This window comes from Rhyacophila brunnea, unplaced genomic scaffold, assembly GCF_057557595.1.
Source record: "Rhyacophila brunnea isolate RB1 unplaced genomic scaffold, BYU_Rbru_1.0 scaffold_11, whole genome shotgun sequence".
Lineage (NCBI taxonomy): Eukaryota > Metazoa > Arthropoda > Insecta > Trichoptera > Rhyacophilidae > Rhyacophila > Rhyacophila brunnea.
The window spans coordinates 18,519,664-18,535,115 of NW_028232763.1; the positions used below are offsets into that span (position 1 = coordinate 18,519,664).

General features: G+C 30.9%; 1 protein-coding gene across 6 annotated transcripts in view; it reads left to right on the forward strand.

Annotated features, from left to right (window-relative positions):
* LOC147078441 (uncharacterized) overlaps window positions 1–9,024 on the forward strand; it is a 39,799-nt gene extending 30,775 nt beyond the window's left edge. For 4 of the 6 annotated variants that reach the window (XM_085959645.1, XM_085959654.1, XM_085959661.1 and 1 more), the window contains 4 exons: window positions 654–895; window positions 7,042–7,426; window positions 8,409–8,529; window positions 8,802–9,024. In XM_085959645.1, the coding sequence (XP_085815771.1) occupies window positions 654–895; window positions 7,042–7,426; window positions 8,409–8,529; window positions 8,802–8,937 (884 nt within the window). In that variant the 3' untranslated portion in view covers window positions 8,938–9,024. Of the gene's footprint in view, window positions 1–653; window positions 896–7,041; window positions 7,427–8,408; window positions 8,530–8,782 lie in introns of all 6 variants that reach the window. The other 2 variants (XM_085959673.1, XM_085959681.1) reach the window with 1 other exon arrangement.
* Window positions 9,025–15,452: the final 6,428 nt, after the last annotated feature.

Genomic DNA, 15,452 nt, shown 5'->3' on the forward strand with positions numbered 1-15,452 from the left:
CTTTAGGACTAACGAGGGGATGAGAAACTGAACCAAGCAGCCTCTCATCACGCTTACAGTGAAAAGGCTACTTTGGATGGTTCGGCAACGTGCTGCTGTTGCCAGAAGAAAACTTCAACTTGGCTTGACTGCTCTTTGGTCCAAACGAATTCTGGCGTCCTGAAAGGCCGCTTAATACTATATGATATAATGTAGTGTATACGGCGGAGCTGCGAGATGTTGGTATGACCTGTGTTGCCGCAAGAAGACTGGTGAGCGACAAGGATTCTTGGAGGTGCCGTGTAGTGTACGTGTACATGTGCCCCACCTAAGGGGCGAACATGGCCGAAAATAAAGGCATTTATAGTTTAATCAATAAAGCACATTGGTTGGAATCTAATGAATCTAGGTTCAGTCCCGTTCGATTTCAATATTTTTCGAAATATATTATTTTATAATAAGTGTGTTATTTTATAATAATTATGAATATAAAGATGTAGAAAGATGTGCCAAATATCATATTAAGCATTATTATTTATGAAGTATGAAAAACACTTCGATACATATAAAATTAAATGGGATATACTAACTTAACTTAAGAAAAGCAATTAAGAATATTACTTTCAATTATGCGTTATCTATTTACAAAGTGTAATATTCCAATTTCTATTTAGGTGAACTGGATATACAGGCATATCATCTCGTCGCATCTTCCCAGCTCGGTGACAGCTCAGTCCTGTTGGTGGATGGGCGAGGATGTCCCACGGGTCAGGTGGACTTTCCCAGCCTATCTCGTAGCAGGCTATATGGGGGAGGTATTCGTCTGGCGTCGCGGTTCAGAGCTTTTCGTTTCCCCAACTCCCATGTCGTGAGGTTCAACGTGATGGTGCGATTTTGCGCTGGTAGATGTCAAATGGTGAGGACTTTAACAATTATATTTGATTTTAGATAATAAATATATAATAACATACATAATATTATATAGGCGCATTATTTTAAGTTTTACTAGTAATTGCTTACGTATTACGAGTACATTATAATTAAATAAAAACGCGGCAATCTTAAGATATGGTGGGTATACGCTAATATAATTAGCAAGTTATTAATACTTATTTATGACGATATAGCGTTTGCAAATAAGGTGAGAGAAAACAGAGAACTTTGAAAGGAATATAATGAGAATAGTAGCAGTAATAGAGGAGCCGTATACAAAGAAGGTACACACAAACTATAATATGCATTGTACGACGATCCTCTTACGTTTCACGCGAGAAAGTGAGGTGATTTTATTGGGTAGGTTATATCTCAAAGATAGAAGACACCCAACTCCCAAAGAATCTCTTCCTCAACAGAGCTGCAGAGTGTACATGCATCGTTCATGTACGACTGACTTGAGAAATGTAAGTCAGAGGCTGCCCGCGAAACAGTCGTATACCAGCTTTTGCGCGCATGCAACATGACTGATTCAGACGTCATGATTAAAAACTCAATTTCCATCAAGTGAATCTCTTTTCTAGGCACTCTTAAAATAAATCGAGTCAGACGATATTTATTGAAAGCGTTTCTGTCATTGTTGACTCGATGACATAATCAGTAAGAATGAGACATGAAATGCAATTGATGCAAAGACTTGTATTGAAACTGAAGCGACTCATTTTCCATAAATACTGCAGTAAATTGAAGGATATGTAGACATAAACAACGGAGGGTTAATTGTATAGAAAGAGACACAACATTCTTGAGGCTAGGGTGGTAGAGCGAGCTTACGGAAAACGAGAGTAAGTATTTCCCGAAGGTGGCTAATACCCACGTTAGGTTTTAATTCCAATGGCAATGATGATGATGTATCTGCAATAATCAATGATTTTTGTTGTACCTATAATATATCGTTACTGTTCTGGCAGAAGACACTAATTCGAAAAAATGACACATTGAGTTAGTTATACCAAGATGTTCCTTATTTCAAACTTTACCGTCTGGAAACCTTCTTAATAAATAGACAATCTTTATTTTAAAGTTATCCTTTTTACGGTTACTTAATAAACTCACATGATAGACCATTTCAAACATTTTAACAACTTCAAAGTCAAATTACTCAAAACTAGTATTCTCCAGTTAGTGTGTTCTGCCAGAACAGAGACGATATCAACTTTCATCTTATGACACAACGTCTATTGGTTTAATGTATAAAGGCTACCCTCAGTTTCATTTTATTTTCAGATGCTTCACTTGTTTTTACTTTAAAATTTGAATGTTAACAATAATTATGCATTCAACATTCCACATAGTGAGTTTAATTTCACTTAACTAAGACCCCATTTATATTACTGTAGGGATTATATTATATTGCTTATATTATATAAGGGAATCATAATTGGATTTGTCATCCAATTTTTTCAAGTTTAATTTAATTATAATATAATTATAGTGTCTACTACTATGCGCCGAAAGTCTCTGAATATCAAAAAGTAATACATTACTTTATTGTTTAATTGTCAGCAAATACAGTACACCATATTTGCTGCCGTTTGTTATTGATATTATAATAATCAACACTTAATATTTAATAAAATATATACAACATAGCTGCGTATGTTGTTTCTCGGGTGACGCATTATTATACTCTATGAGTGATATACTTATTTGCACAATACGGTTATTAACAGTGTGATTAGGAAGGCAGTGAACTTTCACTTAGGTGATGCATAAAGCTAAAAATACATAAACTTACTCGGTTTTACTTCATAATAACTTTTAATCAGCGACTGCGACACGAAAAGGCCGCTCGCACATGAAAGTGATTCATACTAAACCCTTAACTGCATGAGGTAGCGTGTTGAATGGTGCTTCGCAAAGTTGTAGTGAAATAATTTCGCTAGGAAAAACTTTACTTTTAAAATAACGCCGAGAACTGCGCTCGCTGGCGAACCGGTGAATTGTCAAGGAATTAACTTCCGCCTGTTGTGTCAACCGGGGGCCGCGGCAATACAAGGCCCGTCTTCCGTTCCAGACAGCAACTCTAAGCTAAAACTGAAACTTTTGTAATTATAACTAGGAGTCGGTTGCATCCAACCTTCGCTTTACTTCTTTACAACGTTAAATTTTCTTCTTGCAGCCACCTATTTTTCAGCGTAAGTAAGAGCAACGAGACTTTTCTCTGTACTTTTTTCCGGCGCAAAATTTCCTCCAGCTAAGAGTGTTTTCGTGTTTCAAGCGTTAATGTTGCATTGCGTTTCCCACAACATGCCTTAATTTTATATTCTAATGGTAAGTGGAAGAATTTGGCATGGCTAAAATACCTTCGAAGTAATTTAGGTATTCTATTTCGACGGGAATTGTATAAGCACGGCGACAGTCACCTTTTGTCCTAATTTTTAAGAAACCATAAAGCAAGAATATGATTTACTTAGTGAGAATTTTTGTAAGAAATCTAATCCACATGATACACGAACATAATAGAACCAGCATTCGTGAAGAACCATTACAACAATTTGTTTAAGGTACACCTCTGCTTTTACATCATTACTAAAACTGCTTCATCAGTGCTAGAACATAGTATATTATAACACTGATAAAACTCATATTTGCATCTTATGATCAAAACTTGCTCTATATCCACGCACCAAATAAATTGTTGACAAACAGGACAAGACTTATAAGCCTAATAATTAATATATAAGAAATGAAGAAATAAATATTAACATTAATCCTATCGAGTTTTTAATGTAGAAGCAACCTTGAAAAAGTTATATAGGTAGTGTTTAAAATGCACTTAAAACTCAATATTTTTTTTTGAATAGGTTTTAAAAGTAAATCTTTTGTAATTAGGTTATATTAAAAACAAATGTAGTACCTATTCTACATACAATGATGTTTTATTCTATCACTATTCTCTCACTATTTGGATGAAAAATAAAACGACCATTTTTGTTTCTGACGTCATATTTTGCTGTGCGGATATGGGCATATTTCAAGATTTAACAATTTTGGACTTGAGTAGATTTTGAAACTAAATACAATTTTAACATTTCCGTTGAACGTCGTTAACTTCTTAAATAATTTACTTATATCTTGTGTAACGAATAATATAAATATAAAGTGTTACCGGTGCAAAAAATAGTCGGTAAAGTGAAACCAAAATGCGGTGTTTGCTAATGTGCAAGTAATACCAAATATAATAGAAAAGTGTAATGGCAAATAGACAAATAACGACAAGAGAAGTGAATAAAACTGTAAAAATATTTACGTGAAAAAAATGGGATGATGTTTTGTAGTAATAATCTAAAATGTAAAATATTTTTCAAGTACTTTTTCAACGTACCAAAACATCTTGCAACTTGGCCATTTAGTTATTTGGCAATTGCAAAAGGAGATCATGACTCAAAAAAGGTTGGAAACCCATGCTTAAATTATTCCTAATTTTCATATATTATTTACCTACATAGTTTAAAATATTATGTGTTTAAGTATTGGGATATTTATAGCTTTGAATTGCATTATTAATACAACAATAACTATTAAAACATTCTATACGACTATTTTTCATATCGTTATTTTAATATATTATATTCATTTTATATACCAAATATTTTAAATTTGACATTATCCAGGTATTCATTTTTATAAAATTCAGTCACACCATTTTTTATAATAATCTGTGTTGATAAAATTTAATGATACACTTGTATGCGTAGGTTAAAAGTTTCCAGAAAGGGTTGCTTTGGAGAAAATGTAGCGTTAGCGCTGTAATCGATTCGTAAATAAACAAACCATAGACAAGATTAGAATACTGAATACAAGCGGGGATAACATGATAACGTGCCACAATGAAGAACGAACAAACGAGTTTAAACGATTTATCGAACTCACATTCTGTGAATGATAAATGGGAATCACGCCAGTACACGAATAGCGGGCGGTTCCTGATGTAAGGGGGCGTTTTGCCGTCTTTGTGCGTTAAGGCTACACCACGGTGTGATATATCCATCATCGGAGAAAACTGAAAATAAACAATACTCGTCATGTCTCCAATTTTTAATATCGCACGTTTATCGTGGTGTAACGAACATGAAACGGGTTTCAAAATTCTGCTCACATCAAGAGCGCAACATGCTTATGCGCAATGTGTGCTAAAAGAAGCTCATGAATGTTTCATTCAATAAATTAAGATATTTTGTCATCTGCCAATATGTGTATAAAAGTTAATACGAGCACATATATTAATTACCGTTTAACTAATGCTTATTTCCGTAATGATATAACATAATATTATATATGTATTACAAGGAACACTAAACGCCTACAGGGATGCCTTAAATTCTGCTAGATAAACGAACTCATAAAACTCAGTAGATGTATCTGGTAACAATGAACTAGGGACCGAGAAAAGTGGAGGGAGCTAGGAGAGGCCTCCATTCAGCGGTAGATCGACCCCAGCTGATGATGATGATACAGATATATTATTGATATTTCACCTTATTTTAATTTGTGAAATGATACGTAATGATGACGTCATATATAATCAATTACAACGCAGGTCTGAACATTGCCAAAATTTGATCTAATTATGTCTGAAAGGTATTTTGTATGCGAAATGATGTTATGATTAAAAAAAGTGTAACCGATAATAAATACGATGTTCTATTAGTACAGTTATAATATTATATAGTTTAAAGCTCAAAGCTACAGTAACTGAATATTCCGATGAAAATTAAAATATAATATCAAGTTAAAAAGTACCCAGTTCAATAATACAGTTAGGTAAAATAAGAGATAATTTTCAATTATGTGTTTGTACTTACACACAGATTTCGTTACCTAAGAGGTACGTACAATTTTGTTTCAAAGTAAAAAAAATGACAGTTGTGGAAAATTCATTGATTTACTTATTCGTTTATATTATTACTATTTAACCTAGAAAATATGTATTTCTATTTTCTTACCAAAGCTGTAAAATTATTGTTTTTTTTCCTTATAATATCATAAAATATAATTCAAGTCTCTTAAGATAGATACTTAGGTACTTCTTTGCTAAAACTTTAGCTATCAATTGCTCGAATTTATAGTTCTTTTTAGTTGTTGCTTATCAATAATTTGCCGTGTTCGTATCGGCACGAGATGTCACTAGTATACTTGGTAAATTTAATAAAACTGTACAAATAAAGAAAATAATATGTTATTTACGTTTTGTTTATAAAACATGAAATAAATTCGAAACAGCAAATTTCATTGCAAATACTGACTGTGGGTACCAACATAACTTAATATAATTGATATATTTTTAATAGGGAGTGCATAGCCACGCTATAATGAAAAAACATCTATTCTTTTAACGGATAAAAATGTGAATAACATGAAATTATTTTCATTTATATCATGCATAGATAGATATTAGGTAAGGTCACATGGCCAAAAATCGTTACAATATAAATTAAAAGGATTTCAAATTGCACACATTTATATTTTCTAAAGAATCAATAGTGAATTTTAATTCAAATATAATATATTTTAAAGTCATTAAATTTGTCTATTAATATTTAAAAAGTCAATTTGTCTATTAAATTTTTAAAAATAGATGTATTTTTACTTTTTACTTTCTTGATCACTTTCAAATATAAATTATCAGTAAAATTTATAAGAAATGCAATAAACCCTCAATTTACAAATTAATTATTAAATTTAGTATTGAATATAAAATTATAATAAAATCTACATTGCATTTCTATTGGGATCTTGCTCGATTTCTTGATCATTACTATTTATATGACTTTTGATAAAAATACATTCTCCGTCGACTAAAACATTCAGTTTGAGTCAATGAAAATATTATAAATATTATATTGTTAAATTACTATTTTATTTAAAAACAACGAAATCGTTCTCGTAGGTACCAAAAATAAAATTGTGAAAATATGTTCAAAAAAAAAAAATTAGTGACTAACATAATTAATTATTACAAATAAACTTTGCCTTTCCACTATACTTAGATAACAGTGAGAACGTAATATATAATAACAACATAATATAGCATAATATCACTAAAGCACGTTCTCGTTCAAACAGATAGCGTGTGATACTCAACGTGGTGGCCAAGCCAGACAATCGAGAAGCGCAAACACTACACTGGAAAAACCGGATGATCCCAATTCCCCAGAGCGAAACTTATCAAAATTACCAGAAGAGAGTTTCGATGCCTCTTACGAAAATGCCAGTATAACATTCCTAGACACTTTTCTCTTGGGCGAGGGGAAGTCCCTCAGAAATGGTAACATCGTTGTGGCTAGCAGTGAGACAGGAAACAGGGCCAGAGAAATCTGTAAAGAAATTAGTAGTGGGGCGGATAAGAAAATTCCGCTTGAGCTTTCTCTCATTGTGGCTTCTAATGATGTTTTTACAGCTGACAGTTTGATCTATGGAGAAAATGATAAGATACTCGTTGGCGGGATTGGTAAGTGAATTATTTTATCATATTATTTTATTACTCCAAAATGTTTTAATTATAATTTTATAAGTACTTAATTCCACAAATATGATATTAATCCTTAAACCGATTTCATCGAAATTGATAAGTATCTACTAAAAATTAGATTTTTCAATATTGAAAATATCCATTAGAATAAAATCGGTCTTGGGTATAATGAACTAAGTGACCGTATTAGTTTCAAAGTCGGTAACCTCTATTTTTATTTTTAAAATAATGCATTTTCCCAACGTATAATTCATAAAATATCAAATCGAATTAATTCCATTTGTTATTTAAATTTGTATATATACATATATATTTATCAGCCGCCATTTTTTTGTATTTCACGACAAATTTTAAACAAGATGACATTTTGAATATTTTATTTTGCTATTCGCTTTTTCTGATTATGAACTAATATGTTTCTAAAAAGAAAATTTCCTATTATTTGCAAACTTAAATGCATTTAATGTTTTTTGCGATTATCTCAAAATGGTGGGATAGAGGTTACTGACTTTGGAATTAACAACCTCAAGTATTTATACTAAAATAGTTGTTCTAAAATATACCATTTCTTGAAAAATAATTAATGATTCAAAAATATATTAAATACTGTTGTCATTACGGCTGTTCAACATTATTATAACTGCATTTATGGTGGTTACACATTTTTTTTTAATGTAATCTGTCAAAAGATTTTTTTCCTATTTTACGTCTACGGACTATCGATGCAACTATCAAATAAATGTGTAACTTTCGGATTTTTTGGATTCCATAGAAAATTGATTTTTTGAAAGAATGTTTCATTATTAATTTTACTTTTCCAGAAAGATGTCGATACATTTTTACTTATACTTAATTGATTGTACCTATTAAATTTATAACATTTTTTAATATAAAATTTATTTTATTCTGATATTATTTTTGGTTACTTGTATTCAAACATAAAAATAAATATTTATTTCAGATGTTCCAAAAACCAATCACAATATGATATGCATTCATGAAGCCCTGTTTATAACAGTGACGTTTGTCTGGTTACTAGTGCAGATTTTGATTTTAGCTGGTTGTTTGATTGTCGTCAAAAGGTAACTAACAATTCAATTTATTTTCAGATTTTATTTTATATTAAAATTATTATTCATCAGTATTAAGTCATCATATTAAAAAGAAGACAGTTTTTTCTATAAATTAAATTATCAGTTATATGCATTAATATAGTTATTTATACACTTATGTTGCATATACTAAAAATAAACATGAAAATATATTTGCGTATTCAGTGAGCATTATACTTGTATGTTTAAAATATTGATTGAATGAATTATAATACTATGGTAGTCCTTGATATTTTCCCTAGATACAGAAGCTTTGCCGAGGACAGCCAGTTCCAAAAGGACTATCATTCGTTTGATAATTTGGGGTTTGATGCTTTCACGACTAATCGAAGAGTTCATTGGCCAGATCAAAATGTCGACATACTTCATGCATCATAAACCAGACCAAAATACAGTGTTAATTAGCTTTTTAACAATTTATTATTAAAAATAGTGTGTATTTTAGCAAATAAATTAGTAGCTATACGTTATTATAATTGTTATGAAAGGTAATTTACAGAGCTGCTACACTGAGTTAAGAAATGACTTGCTTATTAATAGGAATACGACCAACTTGGTCTTATTCCTATAACAATGGTTATTAATCGGACTAACCTTCTTCCTGCAGAAAATACAATCCAAAATCTAGAAATACTAGACAAACTCGATATCTAAGATTCACCATTAGTAGAAAAGGCAGATGTGAAGCCGAATTAAGAAAGTACACTTATTGCTAAAATGTGATGACGTTTCTTACCACTATATGGAACTATCGAGTAATTTTAATTGTTACAAAAATGATGCTTGTACGAACATTGGTGACGAGTCATTGACTTTGAGAATAATAGGTAAAGGGGTGAATGCTAATTATTTCCTTCGAAATGTAGTTTTGGCCCCTGAATGCTTTGTGTTTATTGGATAGACTACAGGACGAGCCAGTCAATCATCCCGAGACTCCAGATAAAGTAATAGCTCTCGACATGAAATACCTGAGACGCATTCTGCAGGTTTTTTTTCATATTGTTCGAAGCGGACCAGATAACCTGGAGAGACTGATGGCTTTGGGCAGCCACCAGGGAAGGCGAAGCAAAGTAAGAGTGTTTGGCATGCTGGTGAGATGAAGTGAAAAAGCTTACTGGTAGCAGCCTTAGCTCTGCGTTGAGAGAGACAGATGACCGTGAGGGACGGAGAGTTTTAGTCGCTCAGAAAACGACTATGTTTTCGGGTAGCTTCCTCAGCCATAAAGGACGGTTAAGAACTATGATTTACGGTTAAAATTAGTAAAATTATGATAATTTATACACATTTCCTTTAGTTGAATTGCCTCTACGTAAACATTTCCAAAGTTTTACATCATTTTATGGGAAATAATAATTTATCATAAATTATAGGAATACAGATTATAAATTGTAACTGTGGTGGAGTGATATTTTATTTAGAATGGTATCATTAAGAAAACATATCACGTACATAATAATATATTATTCATCTATGTTGTCCATAATGTCTATCTCGAGATTATATTAAGTCAGTCGACATTAATAATAATAAATGGGATCATAACAACAGCTTGAAGATCATCTTAATCAAGTAATCTGAATATAAATTCAATCTTATCTTAAAGCTATCTCTCACTATTAAAATTCCACATCTAATATAAACTGAGGTCTTTCAATATTATCACTAATAAACAACCTTTTTTATGAGAGCTAAATTAAATACCAACAACATTGGGCGAGGAGGTGCATTTATACACAAAATTAAAAGTCCAGAAACGAGGTCGAAAGCTTTTTTGTTTTATATCAATATCATTTTTCCGATTTCTATTCACATTTAAAAAAGTATAATATTTTCACGATTATATATACTTAATGAAAATTTTAGTATTCGCGGTTGGTATTGACATTTAAAGTATACATTATATTATTATATAGTTTTCATTGTCAATTATTTTTAATTTTACGTCACCATCCTGTATTCGAAAATCACTTCGCGGGTTACCCATCACTCCGAATAAATATTTTTTAACCGTTGTCATTATTTGCTATCATCGAACCGTTCTATTCTCATTAATCTCAGTAATCTAGTAAATAACCTTTGTACTGTTCTGATGATGTGTCTATCGGCCAAAATACATACCATCATAAATTATTACATTATTACATACAAACAGCTATTAACAAAATTAACAAAACACTTTGTTTAAAGACGAGTCTAGCGTTAGCAAAATATTATTAATGATATAAATTATTGTTTGTTTTTTATTCAAGATATATATTGATTACATATATATTATTATACAATATATAATATTATATATGATAAGATTTATTTCAATAACTTATATTAGTAAGTACCTACAGCCATAATGGCCAAGCCGTTATCGCGTTGACTTATGAATCCCGGATCTGTGAAATTCACATGTTGTTTGGGCCAGAGTAAGAATCTAATAGTTTGAGAAAGTCACCAACATCCATTTCTTGTAAAAACAAAAATTTATTAATATTATGACCTTCACCCTGTAGACGCCCATACTATTGTGATCTTCTAAGGATCGGACATGGTAAAAAAAATTACCCAAACTAACAAAAGATATTTCTGTGGAAGAAAATAAAAAATATCGCCTCCCATATTACTTATGTTTCAAAACGACGGAAAAAATATCAGTATTACATACTATTTATTTTAAATGGTGCCAAAGCTTAAAATATTGTCTACTACTGATATTTTGTAGTACCTACCTATTTTTTTGCAGATACAGTGTAATATTATAATCTCAGGTAGTGAATATTTATATAAATATGTAAGAATTACATAAATATTGTAATGTTTAATTTAAAAAAATATGCTTAGTTACTTATTTAAAAAATCATTGATCGAAATACACAAACAAATAAAGCGAGGTCGAATAAAATATTCAGCGGAAATAAATGAAATATCTCTGCATACTGCTATATAATCAGTTTTATAATCAAATGAAAATAAACTGATTGAAAATGGCTTGTATTCAATTTGTTTAATGAATATAAAAGTACCTCATTTACGGAATTGAAAAATTTCCGTGAAATGGGATAAATTCATACAATTGATCAGATGCATGCCTAAATCAGAGAGAGACATGATAGGTACAAATAATTAATTGTAAATAGTTGATTTGTAATATTATAGCTTATGAAGCAAAAACAATTAACAGAATTAAATAGATTACGTGGATGATGGGTAGGTACTGACAACGAATTTTAATCCAGTGTTTCCCATAATTACATTTGGTTATACCTATTAAATTTAATCGAATGCGTTTATAATTATTTATCGATAAACATTAGCGAAACCCTGAAAAATATGATTATAGTAATAAAATATGATAAGTATGTACACTACAAAAGCAATAAATTTATGTATTGAAGTTTATTGCCGATCAATATAACTTTGCCTATTATTATGCTTTAGAGATTACGAGACTATATTAATTATTTATCAAATAGTGACAAGAAGAGAAACAATCGATATACGAATCAAAAGAAGGTAACAATTAGAAAAATAAACAAAAAGCAGTATTTCCATCGCTAGAACTATTATTAACATAATTGTCAATGCTTTTTCACCAACATTGTGTAAGGTACGCTATTAAAGATATTATATACCTGCTCAAAACAATTAATTTAAAAGCTTGAGTTATACGTCAGAGTAATATAACAGAAATTACTTAGGTTATTGATAGATTATCTACATAGGATTCAATATAATAAAAAAAAAACTATTTGAAGAAGTGAAAATAGCAAATTCGTTTTTTATAAAAATGTCATATGCATGGTGCAAGGAAGCGAGCGAAGAGGTTACTATAATAATTATAGGAAGGGAGTAATTATGAATACAATAGTTGTTAAAATATGTAGATTGATTGCCAGTTTTGAGATTAAGCTTGTACGATTCTGTGACATATCTTATATGGGGTCATAAGTTAGTAAAGGAGGGGATGAGACATAGAGAAAATTAGAAAATATACCACATTTAAACTTTCATAAAACTCTTATTGCTGACCTGGGCAGGTCATATGTAGCGCATACCAGTACCGTAAATATTTCGCTCATGAAAAGAGATGTTAGTAAAGATGAACTGTAGTAAGATCGATAAGTGTGGGAAGTAATGCAAGAGTTCTCATCAACGTTAATAACTGGATAAATACCGCAGATAATCGTGGCGACTAGAGGAAACGATGAAAGCGACCATGACTCATATTGGACCATAACGCTATCGGAAGAAGAAGATAATAGATCCACTAAATTGATTAAATTATAAGTACTATACTTAAAAATTCTAAAACACCTTTATAAGTTGTCCGCAGAGTGAGGGTGCCACAATATGCTAACATTTGACATATCATTCGATACTTTTCATTCTGTGATGAGCTTAGTTCTAAGTTCGGACACCGGATGATTTATGATGGTAATTTACTTTGTAGAATTTTATTATATTCGACCATGTCCGATCCTAATAGGATCATATGGGCCTCCACAGAGTGGGGGTTTGTATTAACAGATTTTATTTTTACGAGAAATGGATATCAGCCACATGCTCAACCTATTATGTCCATACTCTGACTCATACACAAACTGAAAAACAATATGTGTACTTGCCAGACCCAGGATTCGAACCTGGGACCCTCGCCACTATAAACCGGTGCTTTAGCCACGCGGCCATCGTGGGTGATAAATAATGATTATTATATAGAATGATAATATAAATTTATGTCCTATGATTTAAATTTGAAACTATTTGTGTAATTTTCTGATAATTTGATGTATAGTTAAATTGACAAACGTATTTTTTCGTTTTTTTATTTATTTAATTATATTAATATATATATATGGATAACTAATAATATACAATATCCATGCATAGATTTATCACAAAAGTGGTTCACCACGAACAGGTTCAAGTACAGCGTCAAATACGTTTTTAAGAGAACACGCAGAAAGTCTTACAAAACCTACTGGATAAAAGCTGCGTCTGGCTGACAAAGGAAGAACCAGCGGAGAAGAAAATAACTTTCACGCGGGGGCCTCCCCCAGGGCTGTACAATTCCCAGACGTGGAAATGTGTACTAGGATCGGGGATCAGACTGCTCCGTTCTCCGCCACCTCGTGAAAACTAAGTCCACCAAGCTGACAGTGTATCCTGACAACGACGTGTAGGCAGTAAATTTTGATAGAAACTTTTTTTGTTACTTACATGTTGTTATTTGTAAATTTCTTTTTAGAGAAATCGAATGAGTTATTTATGTATTCATTTTGAGGAAAACAGCAACTTAGGTGAAATATATCAAAATTTGAACTTTTGTGGAATCATAATTGTCAAATCCGACATTTTATTATTGGTGATAACTGTCAATTTTTGCTGTAAATTATTAATTAAAATAAAATGTGTATGCCTTATTCAAACAACGGTATTGAAACAACAATATTTTTGTTAATTCTACTTTAATTTAAGCATTTACGTCAAGGCTTATACATCCATCTTCAGAAAGGCTTTCTCTAATTAATTCATATTATTAATTGATTATATTCAACGAATTCACATACTATAATATATTATAGCTATCTGGACCAGTGGGCTTAATTTCATTAGATCTTCAATCCTATTAGGTCTATAATCTGCGACCGGTTGATTATTCTTTGGTAATAATTGAACATATCCAACTGCAAACTGGCGGATACACTTGCGGCATCTCACCTGAATAAATCGGTTCAATCGTCAGGCTCAGCAGCTCTTTTGGTTGAATCTAACAAAGCCAAAAAATAGTGTCTGTCCCTGGGTTTCAAGACTCATGGACCTTGGGGACCTTCTACTTTGGAGACGGTGGCTGAGATAAGTCAGCGCTTGACTGATAATACAGGTGAGTGCGTTCAACTGATAACGTGAGACAGCGTATAAGCTTTATTTAATACCTCTATGGTATAAGCATAGAAGTCCAAAGAGGTAAGGCATTTTTGAGGTATCCAGATGACTAGAGGAGATATTTTATATACTTGAGATAGTTTATCAATAGTTTTATAATTATTATTTTATTGATTATATATATAATTATGTACTTATATCGTAAATTTATTTTGACACTTATTTTGTTTTTTCAAAGGTAGAAATGAGTTTCTAAAATTATATTTTTTTGTGTACATCATGTAAACTTTGCATGTACAAAAATACATAGGTATAAAAATGGTGAACAATATATTAACAATATATAAAATAAATCGTTATTAAACGTATCGTACAAGGGAGTTATTGTACAAAATACGCTGATTCTACTAGCTGTTATGTTACCATAATAATGAATATATTATAATATAATATACGTAACCAAATGATTCAAAAACAATAAATTAATATCTATATTATATTTGATACCTTTCACATATAACTAAAAGGCAAGTAATACACACGACTCGTATAATATATTTTTAATTTGTCTAATATAATATGTAATAACAATAATATTTTATTAATAAAATCACTTAAATAGGTTGCTTGTCGGTTAGCTTCAAAGTATATGGACAACCCATATTAATGTGGTATCTTTTTGGTTGTAGCAGTAATGCTATTCCTACTATACTACAAGTTCGTGATATAATAATATGTAGGTAATTAATAAACTGCAATGTTTATTTATTATTATAGTTAAATAAATACTTAAAAAATGCACATTGTTATGACGTTAGTTAATAAATCTTAATGAAATTGTTCGTCAGTAAATTCAATATTTTTTTTAAATATTTATATATATCTAGTTATAAAAATATAGAAAAAACTCTTTACAATATCTCTAAAAGATAATAAAAGATCTCTGACTGTAATATTATAATCTTTTCTTTACATCAAACGTTTGAGTAGGCAATGATATAGGGGTTGATAGTCAA